This window comes from Aethalodelphis obliquidens, unplaced genomic scaffold (assembly GCF_003676395.1).
Source record: "Aethalodelphis obliquidens isolate GAN/ISIS:26980383/991018 unplaced genomic scaffold, ASM367639v1 scaffold37, whole genome shotgun sequence".
In the NCBI taxonomy this organism is placed as follows: Eukaryota; Metazoa; Chordata; class Mammalia; order Artiodactyla; family Delphinidae; genus Aethalodelphis; species Aethalodelphis obliquidens.
The window spans coordinates 14438728-14462992 of NW_020837981.1; the positions used below are offsets into that span (position 1 = coordinate 14438728).

At 44.7% G+C, this 24265-nt stretch overlaps 2 protein-coding genes across 3 annotated transcripts in view; one reads left to right on the forward strand and one right to left on the reverse strand.

Moving 5' to 3' along the window:
- The window catches only part of AIFM2 (AIF family member 2, ferroptosis suppressor), a 35477-nt gene extending 34981 nt beyond the window's left edge, over positions 1-496 (forward strand). Inside the window, exon 9 of the mRNA XM_027130029.1 lies at positions 453-496. Coding sequence (XP_026985830.1) covers positions 453-481 — 29 coding nt within the window. The 3' untranslated portion in view covers positions 482-496. The remainder of the gene's footprint in view (positions 1-452) is intronic.
- The window catches only part of MACROH2A2 (macroH2A.2 histone), a 53321-nt gene that overhangs the window by 18785 nt on the left and 10271 nt on the right, over positions 1-24265 (reverse strand). For both annotated transcript variants that reach the window (XM_027130032.1, XM_027130033.1), the window contains exons 2-6: positions 15167-15398; positions 4594-4700; positions 3122-3319; positions 1755-1865; positions 247-346 (exon numbers count right to left, since the gene is read on the reverse strand). In XM_027130032.1, coding sequence (XP_026985833.1) covers positions 247-346; positions 1755-1865; positions 3122-3319; positions 4594-4700; positions 15167-15338 — 688 coding nt within the window. In that variant the 5' untranslated portion in view covers positions 15339-15398. The remainder of the gene's footprint in view (positions 1-246; positions 347-1754; positions 1866-3121; positions 3320-4593; positions 4701-15166; positions 15399-24265) is intronic.

A 24265-nucleotide genomic window follows, 5' to 3' on the forward strand; every position in this document is an offset into this window, starting at 1 on the left:
TTCATCAAGCTGTGCATTAATGATCTGTTTGTGTATAGTACTTCAATAAAAATGTCAAAAATATCTGCAGACCTCAAACAAAATTAGTTTTTCTCTAGTAATGCTGTTCAATTACACACGAAGGCGGAGCTTGACTGACACGGTCCGCCAAGCAGGGGCCATCCAGCTGACAATGACCGACTTCACGAGAACTTGCCAGAACCGCAGCTATTCTATGGCACCTCTCCCGAAATCTCAGAACCTTACCTATATCTTCCTTGAGGTCAATTTCAGCTGTGGTTGGGTGGACGATGCCCTCCACTCTCATGGAGCCAATATGGCTGATGTCACTCTGGGTCAAGGACAGCTGCATTGGGAAGAGAAGATGCAGAAGGTGGGCGAGATCAAGGCCTATGGAAAATCTTCATGTTTTACTCACATCTGTTCATTCTCTCAATTGCTTGTGTCAACAGGAAGGGCTGTGCGTGGAGCGACCATCTGACGTTTCCAAGGTGTGTGGTTTTCAACAGGCTCTTTGGAGCTCAGTGGATTTGATGTTCACCCTGAGGCTAGCAGCAAATCTGCCTCCCCTTTTGGGGGCAGGACCGGGACCTCCCCTCCTTTTCTTTTCCCTGTAGCTTATGCCTTTGTTTCCCATCTGGGTGGCCTTGGTGTTCGATATCATAATTCTCTGAGTAGCTCCTGAAAGAAGCTACTCGGTTCCCTGCATTCTCTCCAGAGCAGCACAGACCTGTGGAGGCAGGGATGTAAAGCCAACCACTTTGCTGGAGAGAAGTGAGGGGCTCTAGGATTCTGACCCCTACGTCTGGCACACTTGACTTTTGGGACCACCCTCTTGGGGCTATGCTTGTGAAATGCTGCCCCATGTGCCCAGAGCTGAGCAGAATGGAAGTCATTTTCCATTGTCTCCCCACGTGACCTAGAACTTCTTGCTCCCCTAGATAAGGGAGAGAAAGCGAATCATCACGTAACCACAGATAGCCCCTGGAGTGGACATAAATTCCACCTCTTTGCTTCCCTGCTTTCATCAGTGATGAATTAGGAACCCGCCACGTTTATGCTCTTCTCAAAACATGCTCTTCCCAATTGCTTCAACAGAGGTTCGTACTACTGTCAGGCTGCAAACATTCGCTACCCGATATGATTAACTGACTGTTTCCGCGGGTATCACATTGCAGCCCCAGTTGACTTGGTAGATAAATTGTCTGTTATGCTTATGGGAATGAATTATTTGCATGTCTGGCTGGGCTGCTGTTGTGCTGCTGAAGACTTTTCAAATGTATAACCTTGTTTGTTTTCTTTCTGCAGCCTAGAAAGGCAAGCAGACTGAATTATTAGCAAATAATTCATTTCTAACACCAGCGCTATTCAGGGAACATATCTTTGTATTTTCCTTCTTTGATAAATTACATCACACCATGTAAAGCAGGCCTCCCAAAACCTGGTTGAGAAAGTTAGCTATGGATTTTTTTTGGTGAGCAAGAGATATCTGGGGCATGGAGACCAGAAAGATCCACTCTGGGTACCTCTGGCTGACCCGTGTCAGCATGAACAATTCTCAGCACTAAAGAGCTTGTTTATCCTCACAATGCAGACATTGCCATAGCTCTTTAGTTTAAAAATGAATAATTCAAGACCAGAGTGAAAGTCATATTAGGGAAGGAAGGGATGAAGGAGGCTTCACTGCTTGTAAACAGTAGGTTATAAAAATGCAATAGTGTTTTATGACAGCACATTACAATTCTCTTTATTACCTTCTGCCCTAGAACAAGGCTTTTAGAAGACAGGATGGTGAATCCATCCCCGGGCCCGTCTTCAGAGGTGGAATTTGAAGTTCCTTCTTTATCGCTGTCCTTTGGTTTGGACTGTTGGTAGAAATCAGAAGGACCCATCAGAAATAATCCAGAAAAAGCCCAAAGTGGCTTTGAAGTCTTTCCCATGGTTACCACCAAGTTGGATGTGAACGGAAGTGGTCAGATGTTAGGTTCTGTTGTTTTCAACAGAGGGAAGCAAACGACAGCAATATGGGCAAAACAAAAGGATACTGCAAAAATCAAGTGTATTAAGGGGTTCGCATGTACCCATAGTCTTTGCTCAAACCTGGACACAGGTATGTTCTTTCCAACGCCTACAGCTTCTGATAATAAGCCAGGTGGGGTCATTCATAGCGCACTGCCCAACTTCCCTTCTCTCCAGGATTCCCCTGGGGCACAGCGGCCGAGAAATGAACTCTTATACCATCTTTTTTGCCATCATGGAGGTCTGGGGAATGAAAAGTTGACAACCCCCAAAGCAGCGCTGTCCAACAGAACTTCATTCCCTCGTGGACACGTTCTATCTTTGTGCTGCTCCGTGTTGCTGAGCACGTGAAATGTGGCTGGTGCAACCAAGGAACTGAATTTGATTTCATTTTCAGTAATTTAAATTCAAATTTAAATAGCCACACGTGGCTAGCAGTTGCCGTACTGGGCAGCATATGAAAGTATTACTCCACAAATGGCGCCTCTGAGCTATAGCTACTTATCCAAAACACCTGAAATGCCATTGGCTGAACTCAGGCGACTCTCTGTGGGAAGCTAAAGGTGTGTCAGTATGCCACATGGGGAGAGGTGGAAAGTAGAGTTCCAGATCAGCTCTCTCACTTGAGATTTTGGTGAGGTCCGTGGAGGGGATCTGGAAACATGAAAACCACCCATATGTGGGGTTTGGAAAACTCTAGTAGACCCTGCATGATGATCTGAGCTCCTCTCAAAGGCCTTTTTTTTTTTTTTTTTTTTTTGCAGTACGCGGGCCTCTCACTGTTGTGGCCTCTCTTGTCGCGGAGCACAGGCTCCGGACGCGCAGGCCCAGCGGCCATGGCTCAGGGGCCCAGCCGCGAATCTTCCCGGACCGGGGCACGAACCCGCGTCCCCTGCATTGGCAGGTGGACTCTCAACCACTGCGCCACCAGGGAAGCCCAGCCCTTTACTCTTTTTCACACACATTCCTATCATTTTCTCCCAGCACCAAGCTGAGGCGGGTCCCCAGTCCTTCGGGGATGCTGGCCACGCCCTTCTCTTTGGATGGTTCAACTTTCCTCCCGTTCTGTGAGTCCTGAGCTCACAGAGGCCACTGGGCTCACCTTTTTGGACGTCCGTGGTTTGGCAGCCTTCGATTTCTTGCCCCCCTTCTTGCCCGACGTGGCCTTCCTTCCTCTTTTCTCTGGGGGAGGGGAGAGGATAGTTTCTGACTTGCCTTTGGTCCCTCGTTTTTTGGCCAGCAGTTCAGGGTGAATTCTGGGCAGGACGCCTCCGCTGGCGATGGTCACTCCTTTTAGCAGCTGAAGAGAGAGAGAAGGCGTGAGCTCAGACAGCAAAGAGCTCGTTGGTTCTGGATTTAATACGGTTCTAACTGTTGGCAAAACAAGCGTTAAATCTGGTCTCTGCTTTCCAAAGAAACTGCATAATACACGATTTAACTGGTTGTCCCTGCCTCACGGGTAGGACTTTTCTCTGTAGGTAACAAGGCATCCCAAGATCTTGTACAGAAAGCAAAACAAGCAAAGCAAAATGAAAGCGTATAGAGGCTGAAATCAGGGATGTTGCCCAGGGCTTGGAGATTCCAGACATAACCGAGGATAAAGAGCTTCAGACGTGGGAGCACAGCTTGACAAAATGAGGTACAAAGGTTAATGCAAGGGCTAGACCCAGTTAACAACAGGCCCCACTCCTTTGATCATGCATTCCATCAGTAAAATATGTGTGACCACACACCTCCCAACTGATATGTGTTTACTTTAACTAATCAACATGAACTACCACACTAATACATTCTGCACATTCTATAGCAGCGCTACTCCAAATGTGGTCTGCAACCAAGGCTGGTCCACAAGCTATTAGTTACCTGTCTGTGACAAAGAGAGTACAGAAATCAGGAGGAAGGGTCTAGTAAGTTGACAGAGTTTTTGTATACCTATTGGATCTAGTAACAAAAAATTGTAGCTGGTAGTTTGTTTTTTTAATTTTTCTAGTAATTATTTTTTATTGTATTTTTGGAAATTATCAGCCCATGTTGGATTGGAAATAAGAACTGATTCTTAACCACAGACAGTTAACATTATAAAATACACATAAATTAAAATTCTCATACTATTTACCTGCTACCTTGCACATCTTTGGCGGGGGGCATGGGGGTGGGAATTCACTCGATTTTGGAGTCAGCTCTAAAATATAAAGCGTTAGTTTTGATATATGAAGAAGGACGCTTCTGCCCTCATCAGAATAAATCGTCAACAAAGTTTGGGGGAAGAAACTGTACAGAGAATAACATATGTGCACTGCACTTCCCTCGGCAACACACAGAGCTTGCTTTCAAAGAGGAAAAGAAATTCTGGCAAGTCTCAGAATATATAATGGGATCTATTCCAGAGACAATTTTATTTTGAATCTAAATAATATGGCTAGCAGAATTTGTTCTTCTCCCATATGATCTGACTCTTTTAGTGTAAATGTGACTGGGTACTGTAGCAGGAAGGATTTCTAGCCAGCCAGGTCCACATGCAGTAGCGCGTTTGGCAAACCCATTCCGTGGCTGGTGTCAATGCTTCAGACGTACCTGATTGAGTTCCTCGTCATTGGCAACTGCCAGCAGGATGTGTCTTGGGGCTATCCGGGCCTTCTTGTTGTCCCTCGCTGCATTCCCAGCCAATTCTAGAATTTCCGCTGAAATTTCAAGGGAGGGTTAATACGCAATCATAGAATGGGGTCTGAGCTTTCCAAAGCGTTCCTTTGGAAATGGCCTTGGAGTTAGATCACTTTTATTTATTTGTGATTTTTATGTCTGGGCCTGGAAAGAAATCCAGAAAACGGAAAAGAACTCAGGTCACAGACAAGTAAGATATTTTAGCAAGACCTGATAGACGATCCTGTGGGCAAAGCCTTCTAGTTGTCCCTTGACATTAATTCTCCCCCATCTTCCTTAGTAGATGGACCTCTGATTTTCTGCAGAGCCCCAAATCACAGGAATGAAGACAGTATTTCCCAGCCACCCTTTTTGTTAGGTGTGATAGTGTGACTAAGTTCTGGCCGATGAAAAGCAAGCAGTTGTGTTGTATGGTACTTCTGGGAAGTATCCATTAATGAAGGGACGGTGCCTTTCTTCCCTTTTTACTGGCAGACTGAGGACATGATGGCTGGAATTTGAGCAGCCATCTTTGACCAAGGGTAAGAAGTTGTGGATGATAGAGCAATAAGATAGGAACCAGAATCTCTTATGACTGTGGAGCCTCCTTACCAACCTGGACTGTCTTCTATAGACGTCTTTTGTAAGAGAGAAAAAGAAACTCTCTTGTTTAAGCCACTGTTGGCAGAAGTTAATGCTGACCAAAACAGAACCCTAACATTGAAGCCGAGTTTCTTTCAGTGTGCAGCCATCTCCGAGGAGAGCTGAGACCCCTTTCAGAATCTCCTTTTCCACTTCACTTGATGCCCCTTGTCCCTCTTGTCCTAAAGGAAAGTGGATAGGAAGAACTGATTTATACTAAGGGGTGAGGTACCACTTAACCTGAAAAGTGAATTCTATTTCACATACTATCAGTTTTTGAGTCAAAAAAAACCCCAAAACTATGGAATTGGTTTATACCCCTGAATGCTTTCCCCTTCGTCCTTTATTTTTTCTTTCTTTCTCAATTTTGGAAGGATGCTCTGCTAAATCAAATTTGTCTGCTTTCAAGAGCATGAATGAGCCTTTAAAGAAAAATCCTTCCCCTAGAGAGAGTTCTTTCCCTAAAGAAAGAGGCAATGTGCCAGCGTGTTATACGTGGGTGGAAAATTGTATGGGCATGTGTGCATGAATGTGTTGTGTGTATGTATGTGTACAGGTATGTGTGTATGTGTGTGTGTTGGGCAGATTTGCTGGTACAATGGCATAGATACTAAACCCTAAAATTAATAGGCGATTCTGCATGAATTTTTGCAATCAACCTAATTTCAAATAAAACACCGCATGCAATTGCCGTCATTCGTAAAATCTATGGCAATAAAATAAAAACTTGGCATAAGTATGCCGTATTAACTAAGCAAATGTGATTAACGAAAAATTAGAATAAAATAAGCATTAGAGTTAAATATTTATATGGCATTTCCATAATGAAAAGCGCTAAATCACTGCAAATTCATTCTCACAACATCTTTTTTTGGGTTATTAAGCAAGGAATATTGTGTTTACTAACAATTCATTTACACGGCACCGCATTTTCTGAATCAAAGATTGGGGCACTGTAGTTTGAGAAATATGAGCAGGCTTGTTGGGACTGGAGGACAGAGTATTTGAAATGAACGCTGTATTAGATATCTGGTTTGCTGCCTTCAGATTTCTGCCCAGCTTTTCTTTCGTTTAAAAAGGGTACCCATCAAAAAGAGGTGTAGTTATAAAGTCTTCACAAACAGGCTTGCTTTATGGCTCTAGGTTAAAATGTACTCTCCCCATTGAGCACAATAAAAGGACTTTCCTGCACCTGCTAGGGGCTGCTGCTAGGGGCCCACACCTGGGAGGAAGGAGAACTCTGCTCAACCCTTTTTCCAAATGGGCGGAAACGGGGTCAAGGAGCCTCCGAGTTTTAAGCTTCTGAGAAGTTGAATTTCATTTAGCATCTTGGACCATCACTGTCCTCCCTCTGTCTCCTGCATTTAGAGGAAGCAGTTAAGCATCTTCTTGGGGTTCATCAAATTAACCGTCAGCATGAGAGGCATGGCTAATGGGAAGCCCTACACGTTCCCAACCTTCAGGAAGCCCCTGAAGGTCAGGTTATTTTCAGCTTGACAGCCAGATGCACAGACACCGGATTCTCAGACGGAAAATCTGTCATCGAATGCCGCCACGGGAAGAGGCTAAAGGCAGCGATTCGTCAGGCAGCACAATGCAGGCACACAGGTGAGGCTCTGCCCGAGTGCGGCTGGGCTCTCGGACTAACTCTTCCGAAATAATTTATAAGAAAGAAAACCTTGATCGTGTGCTCAAGTGCAAAAGCAGAGGCAGAACTTTTTTTATTTAAAGAGAAAAATACTTAAGAATACATAGCAGAAAATCTAGACCAAGGAGTTCTTTTCTATGTTGGATGCTTAGTCTGAACATTCCTTGGGCCAGACTCCACCATTTAAATGTTTGAAATAACATGAATCATTATTAATATTTTCAAATGTTATGACAAATATATTCACATGAACTATAAAAGTTTGCTACATTCTTGAGTGATTTTATTGATTTTGGGAACACAGGTATCCTTGTGTGTCAACTGGCAATCAATAGGAAAACTGAATTTAATGTCACACATTTGTTTCACTGCAAATTTTGTTGGAAGATCATAATTTGTTAAGTGGTGGAGATTTCCACGGAGGTCTGGAGACTTCTAAAGCAAACCTCTCACTTCTCGCAAGTCACACTTCCAGCAATAGTAACCATCTGGGATACAGCTGAGTATCTGATAGTAAAAGGAATGATTTCTGGAGCCAAAAAGGAGGTTGGAAAGCTCATCATGCACATTATTTTGGAAGAGCTCGTGTCCGCTCATTTTGGATACAATCTAAACCAACACTGGATAGCCCAGACCACAGGAGATGGGAAATACCACAGCAAGTGTAGGCTTGGGACAGAACACATGACTGTCTCCTTCCCTGGACTCCGCTCGCTTGTCCACCTGCCCGCTAGGTGGCGGTGTCTCTGGGCTCCGACTGGGCGCTCTGCTCTGCTCGGGCGTTGCAGTCTTCCGAGGAAACGCCATCTACTCACAGCGCCTGCTTCCACCTTCCTTCCCATGTCACCAGATCTGCACTTCCAGCCCTGCCATGGTGCCACCTCGGCGTGCCACAGGTAAATCAAGCTCACCACATCCCCAAATCCAAGATTCCTCGAAACAGGCCCCTCCCATCACCCTTGGGACTGGCAGCTCCATCCAGACAGACCTGGGAGTCATTCCCTCTCCTTCCCTCTCCTTCTCCCTCTCTTCCCAGCCTCATGAATCTTTCTTTTTCTTTTTTTTTTTGCCGTACGCGGGCCTCTTAGTGTTGTGGCCTCGCCCGTTGTGGAGCACAGGCTCCGGAAGTGCAGGCTCAGCGGCCATGGCTCACGGGCCCAGGTGCTCCGCGGCATGTGGGAGCTTCCCGGACCGGGGCACGAACCCGTGTCCCCTGCATTGGCAGGCGGACTCTCAACCACTGCGCCACCAGGGAAGCCCCTAAGGTTTATTTATTTACTTATTTATTTTTATTTTTTGCGGTACGCGGGCCTCTCACTGTTGTGGCCTACGTCCGTTGCGGAGCACAGGCTCCGGAAGTGCAGGCTCAGCGGCCATGGCTCACGGGCCCAGGTGCTCCGCGGCATGTGGGATCTTCCCTGATCGACTCTCAACCACTGCGCCACCAGGGAAGCCCCTATAGTTTGTTTGTTTGTTTATTGATTGATTGATTGATTGATTGTACGCGGGCCTCTCACTGTTGTGGCCTCGCCCGTTGCGGAGCACAGGCTCCGGAAGCGCAGGCTCAGCGGCCATGGCTCACGGGCCCAGCCGCTCCTCGGCATGTGGGATCCTCCTGGACTGGGGTGCGAACCCGTGTCCCCTGCATCGGCAGGCGGACTCTCAACCACTGCGCTACCAGGGAAGCCCCCAGCCTCATAAATCTTAAATAACTTTGCCCCTCTTCTTCAAGCTTATCGCCATTACCCGAGCTAAGACTGTCTTCTTTTCCAGCCCAGATAATCGTAGTGGTTTTCCTGCCCCCAGTTCTGTCTTCCTCCAGATCCATGCTAACAAGGCCACCACTGGCCTTCTAATTGTGCAAATTAGAAAAAGATGCGCCTTCCTCAAGACACCTGACTTCCCTAATTTTGTTAGAACAAGAACCTTTACTGCCATCTGCTGGAAATGCTCATAATTAGTCACAGTTCTTTGAGGTCTATGATGTGAATGATTCTCCCTTCAATGTGTGTCCTTGTGCAGTGTACAACCTGCACAACCACACACGTGGTCCTGGCTGCCAAAGTGATCTTTTCAAAACACAGATGTAAAAACTGAAAAATCATTATATTAAAAAAATGCTTGGTGTTAAATGGATAGACCCAATTGTCTGGAAATGATAGGTTTCTTTGTTACATAATGATTTCATGAAGTGCCCTGAAATTCAATGCTGTTTTAAGGCCTATTTGTCCTATCAATTAAAAATATATTACAGAACATTTTCTCACCATAAAACGATTATAAATTACTCATTCTCAATATCTTACATTTATATTGTATCTATTGTTGATGAATACAAAATTCTTTTCCAGAATCTGGGGCTTGCTTTTTCAGTCCATTTTTTCCTCACTTACATTGGAGATGTAAACTGGGCCAGCATTTACAGATTGATAAACTGAAGTATGAATGTGATGTGCATTCTGGGAGGCTGGTGGAGGTCTCAGGTGGAAGGGACCTTCTAGATGAGCAGTCCAGCATGCATTCGTTGCCGGAGCGTGCAACCTCCCCCAACAGGTTGGGACCAGAAATGCCATATAGCTGTAACATCATGATGATGTGTGAACCTGGGGTTGGTCAGGCAGCCAGTCCAGAGAAATCAGGCAAGGCTGACTGCTATTTCTCCCCAAGTTCCTGAAAATTCGTGCAACTTTCTTTTTGGCTAAGCAGCACCCAGCCTTTTCTTTCTTCCTTCCTTCCTTCTTCCCTCCCTCCCTCACTCCCTTCCTTCCTTTCTTTCTGCATTTGGTGTAGATTTTATTTTTGTATTTATAAAATCTTTAAATTTTTAATAGATTTTATTAAATTTGGGGATCTGCTCTAGGAAGAATTAAAATGGGCTTTAAAATATGGATAATTTCTTGGTATAGTTTTACTTAATAGAAAGTAAGAATGGTTCATGAATTTCAAACATTTGTGAAATATGACTTTGCATTTTTACATGCTATTTTTAAAACTTTTTTCTTTTTTATTAGAAATTTTATATTGAAGTATAGTTGATTTACAATGTTGTGTTAATTACTGCTGTACAGCAAAGTGACTCAGTTATATATGTGTGTGTGTATATATATATATATATATATACATTCTTTTCATATTCTTTTCCATTATGGCTTTTCACAGGATATTGAATATAATTCCCTGTGCTGTACAGTAGGACCTTGTTGTTTATGCATTCTATATATACCAGTTTGCATCTGCTAATCCCAACCTCCCACTCCATCCCTCTCCCACCCCCATCCTCCATGGCAACCACCAGTCTATTCTATATGTCCCTGATTGTGTTTCTGTTTCATAGATACGTTCATTTGTGTCATATTTTAGATTCCACATATTAGCAATGTCATATGATATTTGTCTTTCTCTGTCTGACTTACTTCACTTAGTATGATAATCTCTAGTTTCATCCATGTTGCTGCAAATGGCATTATCTTGTTCTTTTTTATGGCTGAGTAACATTCCATTGTATATATGTACCACATCTTCTTTATCCATTCATCTGTCAATGGATATTTAGGTTGTTTCTATGTCTTGGCACCCAGCTTTTTCTTACTTGGCTTTTCCTGTGGCCCCAGGTCCCCTCTCGGAGGCAGTGAGTGGGAGAGGGGAACTTCAGAGACCCTAGACATGAATCTGAGAGGAGAAGTAAATTGGTCTCCCCCCTTATCCCACCCATTTTTGAGCAGAGCTGATTCTCCCCTCCAGACAGCTCCCACATGTGCCCATTTCTTCTCATCGTCTCCACTGAGAACCCTAGTCCTGGCCCCTGTCAATTCTCAAAAGTGACTTTAAAACAGCCCCCACTGGTTTCCTGGACTCTGATCTTGCTTCCCACCAACTGTTCTCCACCTAAAGCCCATGTGAGGCCCCCAGAATGCCACCTCCTCCCTTCGATGCCTCCCCTGGCATGTGTGTGCAAAATGTGCACACTCTCATGTGGCCCTCAAGGACCTGACCCCTGCTCCCCCATCTCATCTCTCACCCTTCCCATTTCCCAGCTCTGCTCCAGGTACACAGAAATGCCTCCAGTTTCTGGAAGGGGCCACATACTTCCTCTAAACTTTAGATCTTCACCCTTGTTTCTCCCCAAACTGATAATCAACCCATCTGAATCTAGCCAACTCCTACCAATTCCCCACCCTGGCTGCCCATCAGAATCTTTTGGGGAAGCTTTAAAAACTCCTGATGCCCAGAAGTATCCCAGAATCTCTGGGGTTAAGACCCAGGTATCAGGATTTTAAATCAATCAATTTGTCAAAAAGCAGGATTGAGAACCTGGTTAGGTCTTTTTTTTTTTAATTTATTTTATTTTTATTTACTATTTTTGGCTGTGTTGGGTCTTTGTTGCTGTGCGCGGGCTTTCTCTAGTTGCGGCGAGCGGGGGCTACTCATTGTGGTGTGTGGGCTTCTCATTGCAGTGGCTTATCTTGTTGTGGAGCATGGGCTCTAGAGCACAGGCTTCAGTAGATGCGGTGCATGGGCTCAGTAGTTGTGGCTCATGGGCTGTACAGGGCAGACTCAGTAGTTGTGGCTCGCGGGCTCTAGAACGCAGGCTCAGTAGTTGTGGCACACGGGCTTAGTTGCTCCACGGCATGTGGGATCTTCCTGGACCAGGGCTTGAACCCGTGTCCCCTGCATTGGCAGGCGGACTCTCAACCACTGCGCCACCAGGGAAGCCCCGGTTTCCAATTTTTAAAAATATTTATTTCTGGCCGTGTCAGGTCTTAGTTATGGCACCCGGGATGTTTCGATACAGCGTGCGGGCTTCAGAGCACGTGGGTTCTGTAGTTGCGGCACGCAGGCTTTCTAGTTGTGGCCCATGGGCTTAGTTGCCCCATGGCATGTGGAATCTTAGTTCCCTGACCAGGGATTGAACCTGAGTCCCCTCCATTGGAAGGCAGATTCTTAGCCACTGGACCACCAGGGAAGTCCCCCTGGTTAGGGCTTTTTAATTTGTTTTTATTTATTTATTTTTAACATCTTTATTGGAGTATAATTGCTTTACACCCCTGGTTAGGTCTTAACAACCCTTGCTTTATATTAGGCAGCCTCCCCCTGCTTCCCAAAGCTCCTCTGGCTTCCCTGTCCACATGAATGTCATCTTATTGTGTTGTTTTTAATGCTAGTCAACTCTGCTAGAATGTAAACCCAGGGAAGGCAGGACCACATCTGTCTGTTTTCCGTTGTATGTTTAAGGCCTGATGCAAAGGAGAAACTCAGTCAATATTGTTGTCGTGAATGTTAAAGGTCATTTCAAGGGTGACAGGAGGCTTTCACACTTTGAACTCTCTTCCCTAAACAAAATCAATTCATGCCCCCTTCCAAAACAAAACAACTAACAAAAATCCTCTTTTTACTTACTAAGCAATGCCCTGCAATAATGATTCATTCCTTTGGCTTAAACTCCTTGTCTCATTAAAATGCAATACAGCCCCCAAATATACCACCTTAACAGAGTTGCTCATTACACTTTGCCCTGAATGATTTCATCAGCTCTTAATAGAAGAGAGAGGAGAAGAATTACCATTTATTGGGTGCATCCTATGCACCAGACATTTTGCATACATTGGCTCATTAATGGAGTTAAATGAGATTAGCTCTGGAAACACCCAAAGCTCAGAGAGGTTAAGGAAATTAGCCCAAGGTAACAGAGCTGGCAAATTGATAAATCAGATTTAAGCTGACATCTAAGCCCCTACTGTCAACTCCAACCTGAGTTTGGAGGGGAGAAAAAAGCACAAAAGGAAGGGAAGGAAAGGACACCGGGAAGACAGTTCTGGGCCTCAGAAGACCCGCTTCATCTTCTCCATTTGACCCAGGACGGTGCTGGCAGCTGGGGAAGGAGTGTTATTGGCAACAGCATCCTTCCAGCTGCTCCTCCTCTCTTCTCTCACACTTCATGTCCAAACCGTCAGCGGATCCTGCTGACTTAGCCTTCAAGATATCTCAGTACTCTGACCACTCCTCGGAGGCTCCACTGCCTACTCCCCAACCTCACGTCTCTCACCTGGATCTCTGCAACTGCCTTCCTGCTGCTTTCCCTGACCCCGCCTTGTACCCCCCTCCCCACAGGCAGGGGTCTTGCACATCTGCTCAAAACCCTCCAGAGCTCCCGTGACAAGCTCTTCGGCCCCCACCAGCCACTCTCCCTCAGGCCTCATTTACAGTCCAAGTTCCCTCCCTCAGCCCCAGCCCTCTGTCCCCATTGCTGCTCCTTGGACACCCCCAGCACCTGCTTCCCTCTGTCCCGAGGGCCCCCCCCAGACACCCACATGCCCACCCACTGGCCTCCTTCAGATGCCAGCCCCTCAGTGGGGCCTCCCCTCAGCTCCCCACTTCCTGGAATTAGCCCAAGCCTAACTCCTTTCCTGCTTTATTCATCCCCGAGCACTTAACACCATCTGCTGGACCACATACACTTCACTCATTTGTTTGCCGTTTCTCCCTTCAGAATGCATTCTGCTTGAAGGCAGAGACTCCTGTCTGTCTTGGTCTCTGCTGTATCCTCAGCACCTAGAATAACACGTGGCACATAGTAGGTGTTCAATAAATGTTTGTTGAGTGAATGAAAGACTATGAGAAAATGGGTGACATTCTACTTTGAGACACTATCGATCTTTACGGATGTGCTGGCTCGAAGTCCAGAGTGTGACATTCAGGCTATAGTATGCATAGCTATGAGGTCTGGTGGCTCTAACTGAAGATAGATGAAAAATCATATAAATGGCCCAATGCTATTAGCAGGGAAGAGTCTAAGGACTTACTGTGTGCACTGACAGGTAGATGCTCGACAAATATTTATTGAATGAATGAAAAGGAAAACATAAGCTTTTTCATCAAACACTTCTGAACCAAAGAACAGAGTCACCAGTCAACAAAATCTGAAAAGGCCAAATTTTGTTCTATTGTATTATGCACAGTTTAGACTTTTGCCAAGTGGAGGCACAGGAACTACTATTATTTTGATTATACAAACATTATAATGGGGCAGTGTAGTGAAGCAGAAAGTGCACAGCTTAGGGTTGAAGGACGTCAGGGTATCCTGGCTCCCCGCTTGGAGGCTGTGGAATCTCTGGGTTACTCAGGGTCTTCCAGCATCAGTGGGTGGTATAGATCTAAAGGTTGTTTTAAAGCTTCAGTCACCATTTTCAAAGTCCTTCCTCTCCCTCCCAGCCAGGAGATTTTTCTCCCATCAGATTCCTGGGTTTAAAATGCAGCCAGGAACCTGCATTTTAAAAAAGCATTCGCCAGGCCTTTAGACCTGCTGCTGAAAGACTGGCTGAAATCTTGCTCCTCTGAGTGGGCTCTGGACCAGCAGCATAAGCATCACATCACAGTAGTGTGTTAGAAATGCAGAGTGTCAGGTGCTACCCTGAGACTGGTCAACAGGATCCTACCCTTGACCTTGTCAACAAGATCCCTGGAGTGATCCCCACTTTGAAAAGCAATGCTCTATCACACTTGATTGGTTTCACTTTCAGAGCCCTCCAGTCCTTCTCTCCAACCTCCAGAGCAACAACAAAAAAAGCTAAATGTAAAGTTACTCAAATAGGTAAAGAACACACACAACAAAAATGCTATCTTTCAGTAAAAAAAATAATTTTAACAACTAACATGGGAAACTCTTTCATATGTATTTGTAGAGAGAGAACCACCTCTGTAAAGGAGAGTAAAATTAAAACGTTGCCGCTTCATGGAACCAACTGAAGATGCTTTCAGTGCTGGGCTCAACATTATTTATGGACGTTGAGCCCTAGGTTCAGTACAGCAGGAGAGCTGAGGTTTAGTGAGGACCGTGAAGTAAAAGTGAAGACTCCTGTTACAAAATGAATAGCAAGCCCCTATCCTCCCCATAGTTTGTCTTTTGTGGGAACCTAGAAATTTACGTTATTACATTTGTCTACAGCAAGACACACCTTTCTTGGGGCTGGTCTAGAAAAGACACTTTATTGTGGATTCTCTTCCTTCCATGTTGATCCTCTGCCCTTATGTGCTCTTCCCTCCCCTAAAGCCTGCAGGAATTGGTTTTAGCCAAGCAGGCAAACCGAAACCCCATTACCGCGCACAGCGACCTTGAGACAGCCACGGGCGAATCAAGGCTTCCCTGCCCAGCCTGTGTGCTGGGGCCGAGGGGAAGGTGAGATCTGGGAGCGGGTTACCTGCCCTGCGTGTTCACGTTACCTGCCAGGTATTCGATGACCGCGGCCATGTAGACGGGAGCACCCACGCTGATCCGGTACTTGAACGTCCCTTTCTTCAGGTACCGCATCAGCCTCCCCACGGGGAAGATGACCCCGGCCCTGGCTGAACGCGACAGCTTGGACATTTTCTTCTTCCCGCTCCGGCCCGACATCTTGCCTTATTTTTGCTCTCAGCTTGCTTGACACGGTGGCCTCCCGGCACTAACTCAATGCTGGAAAGGAAAGGTGGCAGGGTAAGGAAGGGCGACTGGCCTGCAGCTTGGGAACCGTGGTGTGGCCACAGAGCTCGTGTGACATGCCTGATAGCCCCGGGGAGGCAGCCCAGAGCTGGCTGCCACCGCAGGGTGCTGCAGATGGGGAGCTGGGGTTCGGCAGGCCCACCCATGAACAACTCCCCACCCCACCCATCCAGCCCAGCCTCCGTAGGAGAGGCCAGAGAGAGAGGCCATGGTCCTGTGGTCAGCCTCCAAAGAGGTCCACTTCAGCATCCCCAGAACCTGTGAATATGCTACTTACATGGCAGAAGAGACTTTGGAGGTGTGATTAAGCTAAGGATGCTCCGGTGGGGAAGATTATCCTGGATTATCTGGGTGGGCCTAATGTAATTGCAAGGGTCCTTGTAAGATGGAGGGAGGAGATGAGAGTAGTGACAGGATGACAGCAGGAAATGGATTCTCCCCTCTTAGCCTCCGGAAGGAACCAGCCCTGCTGACACCTTCACTTTAGCCCATTGAAAATGATTTTGGACTTCTAACGTCCAGAACTGTAAGAGAATAAATTTGTATTGATTTCAGCCACTAAATTTGGGGGATAACTTGTTACAGCAGCAAGAAGAAAACTAATATGGTTCCCCTTTGCCCTGATTTGCTCCTGCCTCTTTTAATAAACAGTACAAAGTTAATATGGCCATGGCTATCATAATGGTTAGCTTTGACCCACAACTCAGAGCTGATGTACACTTCTCAGATGGAAGCACTTTTCTAAATTCCCTAATAACGTAGTATTCTTTTTTTTTAATTTTTATTGGAGTATAGTTGATTTACAATGTTATGTTACTTTCAGGTGTACAGCAAAGTGAATCAGTTATACATATACATATATCCACTCGTTTTTTGATTTTTTTTTCCCATATAGGCCATTGCAGAGTATTGAGTTCCCTGTGCTATACAGTAGGTCCTTATTAGTTATCTACCATATAGATAGTAGTGCATATATGTCAATCCCAATCTTCCAATTTATCCCTTCCCCCTGTAGCATTCTTAAAAACAGAAACATGCCAGAAGAGGCAGTTTTATTGACTATGCTAAGGTAGAGTAACAGCAAATTAAAAGCCAGAATGCAACCCAAGCTTTTGCTCCTTAGAATGGGGAATCAAGGTTGATTTTGGGGAGAAACTTCAGAATCAGCACGAAGAGGTGACTTCAGTACAGGGCACCAAGAGACACATATGATTCTGTGTTATTTTAGGAAGCTATCTTTTGTGCGAAGATAAAATAATTATATACTTCTGAAAAAGCCTTTGTAAGGCTAAAACTAATTCAGAGAATTGTAATGGAGCTAAACCTGTTGGTGGAGGGAGTACTGTAACCAAAAAAGGAACATAAGCCAGAATAAGTAAAAGCAAATTACAAACAAGCAGAACCAAAGAAAAGGAAACAAAAATTTTCCAGGAAAAAATGTTAATGAATTAAAGCTCTCTGGCCCAAGGGCAGCATCATTCTCAGTTGCCATTTTCTCTGGGGATGGAAAATGAGAAGGTCAAAGATAAATCGAAATCGGTTCTATCTGTTGAGGCAGCCATCTCAAATTTTGGCTCGGTTAGTTTACTGACAGCAAAGATGGCAATGAAAAGGCCTAAGAAAGTGAGTAAGAATATGATGGAAGAAAGTGCTAAATAAATGCATGGCTAATATGAAAGATACAAACCTGGGATTTCTTTAATCTGGATGGAAGATTGAACATAGAGTTCAGTTTTCTAAAGTATCCGATAACTCTGTATGACTGAGGAGTTTTATATAAGAACTATGGAATTTAGCAACAAATCCCATTCTCAACACCCTCTTATCTCTGAGGTAAATGACGTGAGTTTGAGGCATATTACTATATACTTGACATACATTCTTTTCGTATGCTCATATGTACTTACTACCCTCCTATTTTATGTGTCGTTTTGCCACCAAGAGATGTAGGTATTCATCAAAGTTAAGTACAAGCAAAGATGAGCAAATAGCCTGAGAACATTATCTCTTTCCCAGTAAGGCACACGGATAAGACAGCATCACTTTTTTTAGAACTTCCACATTTCTCTGCTTCTGCTGCAAACTCTCATCAATCCACTTACAGCTGGCCTCTCTGTGACGAAGCAGGTAGCTGCATATTAGGATTACAACCATCAATTCATGTTGAAGAAACTTAGGTCAGGCATCGATGAGTGTACAGAGTACCTGCTGGTAGTCAGTGCTATCCCAGGGGACAGGAAACACGAGAGCAATGTTCAACAGTCCCTGCTCTTAGGGACAATTACATGGCACATGCTGGCTACCCGCTGGTGGCGTTCAGAATGGGGGTGGCCCTTGGTGTAGTGGAAAGAGCCTGGGACCAGGTAGAAATCCCTGGGTGTGGTCCCACTTCTACATGACTAGCTATGGGAGCTGCGTGTGTCATTCGAGTGGCCTCATCTGTAAATCAGGGAGGTGACTGATTGATCCTGAAGGCCCCTCTGGTCTTAAACATTCCAGTCTTCAGAACTGCACTTTCAAATGGTTCTGGAAAAGAAGCTCAGTCTCTTTAAGAAATGATATCTGAAGAGTTAAGAGCCTGTGCAGGTGCATAAAGATGTGTTAGTATTGGTGACTCCACTAAACTGATTATTAGTTACTGATAAGTGGGGGGAGGGGAGGATTAGTAGGTCTGGTTGCTGAGGAAACCACCTGAAAAGCCCATCACAGGATGGACATGCTCTGTGGATACCGTACGATGTGCTGGATGGTCATAATCTCTCCTACAGAGAGAAAAATGCACGGAGCACAAACACCACAAAGCAGGACCCCTTCATCCCCCCCACCCCCCAGTACATTTTTCTCAAATGAAAACAGACAGGGAATGACTAGGTGTGCAGGATAAAGCCACCCAGGGACTTTCCCAGTATCAGTCAAGTGGAGTCACGAATTGCCCTAAAATTTGGAAATAAGGACTGGCAGTAGAAGAAAAACGGGACTGTAGGGCATTGATGCCTAACACATTCATGAAGATAAAATAGGAAAGGAAAGGAAAGTCAGGGTTAGATCAAATAGAAACATACGAGCTGACTATTATAAAATGTAGGGATCACCCCAAACACAGCACTTTGTAACGAGACTTTCCTTCTTTGGCTTCCAGACTTTCCTCTAGGTTAGGGCCTTAGAGCTGGGGATGCAGCGCCATTTGAATCTAAATGTGAGATTGACCGTTGCATGTGCTTCAATAGGACTAGAGAGCTCTTTGTGTCTGGGGACCCATCTTTTCGATAGGGAACCAGTAACCAAAACCACTCACCCTGGCCAGGCACGGTAATAACCGCTTGCATGAGTTGTCTCATAACAGAAGGTCCTGATAAGGAGCACGATATGTCCTGCCAGCCTCCCAGGAACCCTCACGCTGGAATCCATCTTTGCTGGGAGATGCAAGTGCCACCAGGGAGGACCCTGAGTCAGATCAAGTATGGGCACAAACAAAATGATTGGCCAGAGACAACCCAGAAAACGAACTCCACCACCATCATAAACCCTGAGACGGCGAGCCACGTGGCAGAGCGTTTCTCCTGGGTTCCCTTACCCTGCTGCTCTCTGACCAGGCGCCCCTTTCCAATAAAGCCTTTTGTTCTGTCAGTAGGTGTGTCTCCTCGGACAATTCATTTCTGAGGGTTAGACACGAACCCACTTTTAGGGCCCTGGAAAGGGTCCCCCTCTGGTAACATTTTCAGACATCACGCTGAGCTTAAGCAGCCAGATGCCTAATTCCTGGCCCCGAGGGCTGGGAGGCCCCTGCACACTGTAAGAATCAGACTACCTCCAGGAATCCTTAGGGCAAGTAGAGAGGAGCTGACAGGTCATACCTGCCGGAACCCACAGATGGAAGGAAGTGTTGAGCCTCCTTGGCCCACTAGAGAGAAGACCCTACTTTCTAAATCCCCCAGCCCCCCAGCCTGCGCTGGACTCTGCCTGCAGTGGTGAGAAGTGATAACCGCTAACTTCCTTCTTTTCTAGGCCTCCCCTGACTCTATGCAGTCTTGGGAAGTCAGGAGTTTAAAAACTTGAATGCGTTTTTATCTACTTCCTGTGAATCTGAATCTCAGTGGAGGGCCACTCCTCGAAAGAGAACTATTGCGATGTGAAATCTGTTTCCATCAGACTAATACTTAAATGTTTACATTTATTTACCTTCTGCTCGAAAACAAGTTTTGTTCTAATTAAGCAGAGCTTAAGGACTATAGTACATGATGTTTGTTTATAGGTTCGAAGAAAGAATATGGCTGGATGCAGCTCTTCCAGTGGTTATACACACTACGTGGAGGATGTGAGAGGAACTGGGAAGCAGACCAGACACCACCTAGATCCGCATCATACCTGTCCTTCCACATCTGAAAGACCAAGGTATGACCACCGTATAAAGTCTCATAATTACTCTCTAAGTGAACAGAAGAGTTTTAAGCATGTTAAGTTGGGGGGTGGGGCAGGAGAATAAAACTCAGGGAAGAAGCAAGGAGAATGCAGTGTTGCCTGCTTACTCCTTTCACCTCCAGGAGCATGGCAGTTGGTAGAACACCACTGGTTTTCTGTGTGCTGGGGAAGTATGGGACTCTGTTGTTTTAGGATTTGTGTTTATGTTTGGGTTTTAAGCCCGTAAGAACACCAGTGAGTTAGATTTTACAGGTATCACAAGGGTAAATATTAAATTGCGGCACTAACCCAGACATGGACGATAAGCTCGCACTAGCCTATTTAAATAACTATTGTTATTTCATTGATTTTATGATGTGCCTTTTTAAAAAAACATTTTACTGTCTCTAGAAATCAGTATGCATCTTGCAATCTGTGACATCAGAGATTCCATGAAAGACAGTATTTATGGAGCATTTATTATTGAACAAGAAATGACATTAGATGTTGTGGAATATACATGGCCTCTGTCCTCAAATGTTTTCCAGTGAACTTGCATGACAGCTTATAGTAAAGTTTTAAACAGATGCTAGAGCCATGGGTTCCAAACTGTGTGCCAAGGGACCCCGGGACACAATAGCTAATGGTTTTTTGTTTGTTTTTTTAATTAATTAATTAATTTATTTTTGGCTGCGTTGTGTCTTGGTTGCTGTGCGCGGGCTTTCTCTAGTTGCGGCGAGCGGGGGCTACTCTTGGTTGCCTTGTGTGGGCTTCTTGTTGCGGTGGCTTCTCTTGTTGTAGAGCACAGGCTTCTCATTGCGGTGGCTTCTCTTGTTGTAGAGCACGGGCTCTAGGCATGCAGGCTCAGTAGTTGTGGCACGCGGGCTTCAGTAGTTGTGGCCCACGGGCTCTAGAGCGCAGGCTCAGTAGTTGTGGTGCATGGGCTTAGTTGCTCCGCGGCATGTGGGATCTTCCCAGACCAGGGCTCGAACCTGTGTCCCCTGCACTGGTAGGCGGATTCTTAACCACTGCGCCACCAGGGAAGTCCCACAACAGCTAATGTTTAAGCTTTCAAGTGAAATACAGTGATAGTCAACCTCTGTTGGCCTCCACAACTACTAGTTCATTATGGTTCCACCAGAGGTTCAGGGTAGATTGTACCATCTTTTGTGTGTGTGTGTGTGTGTGTGCTATTTTCTTTTTGGTGATGCCATATCTTTTGCAAAGCTGAAATTTTGGCTGTTGTGATTAAAAGCAAGTGCTGGGTGAAAATCAGTGTGGAACAGAAAATGAGAGTGGCCGTGTCCAATCTGATTCCAAGGTGTGAGAAGTCGTGTAATGTCCAACAGGTGTACACACCCTCTTTGTAATTCATGGTTATTTAAGAACAGGATGCAAATGTTCTTTGTTTTTCTAATTCATGTGTTATTATTTTTTCAAAGAGCTACTAAATTGTCAGGACAGAAATACTTATTAGGTTGTTGAGACCAAACCACTTAATAAATGGAATGGAAAGCATTTCTTCTGGCTTAAGGGCTCTGTGAAAAAATGGCTGAGACCCTAAGTTCTCTGTGAATCTGTACAAGCTGAAACATAATTATGACTTGCTCAGGGCCACCCTAAAGCGAGGAAAACAAGAAAGTTAAAGAAGTTATTTAAAATTCTGAATTTATCTTTAAATCTAATACTTGCACACAGTAAAACAAAGCAAAAAGGGTAAAGAACTTTATTTCCTCCATTGATTGCCTTGAAAACTGTATTTTTATTCATTTATTTATCTATCTATACATTTTTGGCCGTGCCGCACAGCTTGCGGGATCTTAGTTCCCTGACCAGGGATTGAACCCGGGCCCCGGCAGTGAAAGCACGGAGTCCTAACCACTGGACCACCAGGGAATTCCCAAAACTTTAAATAATACACTTCAATCTCCATTTCCAATTCCACCAACTTTAGGGACTGTGTCCTAAGCCACTGTCATGTAAAATGAGGATGTATCGGCCCCAATCTTTCCCTGGTCCTCTCCTCCTGTCTTTACCTCCGTACTTCCACCTCTGTCTTCTGTACTTTCCACTATCCCGATTTATCACATTTCTATTTTGCTCTGTAATCACATAACGAAATCTCCTGCGTTTTGTCCGTAGGTATAATTTTGAAAGTTAAATGCCAATGAACAGCATTTATATGATGAAGACTCTGTAACTCTTGTTCCCTTCAGAATCAAGTGGGATGTTAGCTTCACATTTCTGTGGTCCAACACTAGGACCCTTGTGACTTAGTATCAAGAAGTGGAGTCTCTTGGTTCTGAAAACATGTTGTTCAACGTCATTCCACATTTTACTTGGCTTCACATTTGGATCATGTCTTCTCGTAAAGCCTCCCCCACGCGCCCAAGTTACTACGGGCGTACCTCGGAGATACTGTGGGTGCAGCTCTAGGACACCCCAATAAAGTGAGCCACATCAGTTTTTTGGTTTCCCGCACATATGAAAGTTATGTTTTCACTATACTGTGGTCTATTAAGCATGCAATAGCAGTGTGTCTAAAAAAACAGTGTACATACCTTAATTAAAAAATACTTTAGCATGCTAAAAAAATGCCAAAACAACTAAAATAGTAACATCAAAGACCAACTGATCACAGATCACTATAACAAATATAATAATGAAAAAGTCTGAGATACTGTGAGAATTACCAGAATGTGACACAGAGACATGAAGTGAGCAAATGCTGTTGGGAAAATGCACTGGTAGACCTGCTCAAGGCAGGGGTGCCACAAACCTTCAATTTGTAAAAAAAAAGCAATACCTGTGAAGTGCAGTAAAATGAGGTATGCATGTAACTACAATCGATCCTTGTTATGTGCAGTAGTTCTGTTCTATAAAGTAGGCAGGACACTAAATTAGTAAGTAGTGAACAATTGTTCCTGGGGAAACAGGGTTAGGTTGCTGTCAGCCCCTGATCACAACTTTTTCATCAACGGATCAGTACAAAACCTTGTTTGATGTATGTTTCTTTTAACGACACCTTATTTAATATGAATTGTTGATTCATTAACATTGAACTCACGGCCAGCAGCACAATAACTCTTGCTTGAATACAGCTTATCTAACACACATATTTTCTACATAAGGCACAGCTCAGCCTCCTTGCGCTTAGGAACACTAGACAGCAGTTCAAGACTACACGTGGAGGCCATTTTATACAGTGAAATCACTAACAGAAAGCACAAAAATGTGAAAAACGTGGCACTAAATAGACCATGAAAAAGACCCTCGTATGCAGGGTGGGAGATGAAACAGGAAGGTAGAGTGTGGCCTTGTTTGACCTCAGCGGGTAAGGTGTGCAGTGGATGAGTCGGTTTTTTCTGCTCTGTGCCTGTCTTTGAAAGACCACAAAAGCGCCATGAGTATTGATTTTGGGTTACAAATAAATTTCAGTGAGTAGGCAAGTTCGCAAATATGGAATCTGTGAATAATGAGGGTTGACTGTACTTCTTCTCTGTTCTTGTTGACGAAAGAGAAATGTGCCTTTACCATATTCTAAAAGTCACCCAGCTTCTCAGTCACACTGCTCTTTGCAGGGGGCACTTTTTTCCCAGAGACTTTGTTCCTGAAGCCCTCTGAGCTGGGCTCCAGTTTGGAATGGTTCTTTTACCCAGTGGTCATCTTTCCCAGCTCATCCCTGATGCCTTGGCTTCTTCGTTCTTGGCTTTCTCCCTTGTTTTCCTTTTATCTGCCTCAGGTATCTCTTCAGAGACAGTACTGAGAAGTAAATTTTGTTTTCTTACACAAATGGAATTGTCTTTATTGAATGATCTTTGGATTATTATTTGGTAGAGTTTCTAGCATCAAAATTGCTAGCATCAAAATCATTTTGCTTCAACGTTTTGAAGCCATTGATCCAACATTTTTGGCATCCGGTGTTACAGAGAAGTTTGGTAGCCCCCATCCCCCAAGCTTTAAAATTTTCTCTGTATGTTCTAAAATTTCACAAGGATGTATCTAGGTGTCAGCACTTGATGATAAGCCTGTTCAATTTGAAGACTATTCATAACTCCTGGAATTTTTTTTCTGTCATATATTTGATTATTTCTTCCCATCTCTTTATTTCTCCCACTTCTCCCTTTACTTGTCTCTTAGTGGGATGCCTGTAAACCAGGTCTTGGACCTCCTAGATTGCTCCTCCCAGTCTCTTAACCCTTTTTTTAAGGATTTTTTTTTGATATGGACCATTTTTAAAGTCTTTATTGCATCTGTTACAATATTGCTTCTGGGTTTGTTTGTTTTTTTAATGTTTTGATTTTTTTGGCGCAAGGCATGTGGGATCTTAGCTCCCTGACCAGGGATCGAACCCGCACCCCCTGCACTGGAAGGCGAAGTCTCAACCACTGGACCGCCAGGGAAGTTACAAGTCCCTTAATCTTTTCCTTCCGTTTCTCAGT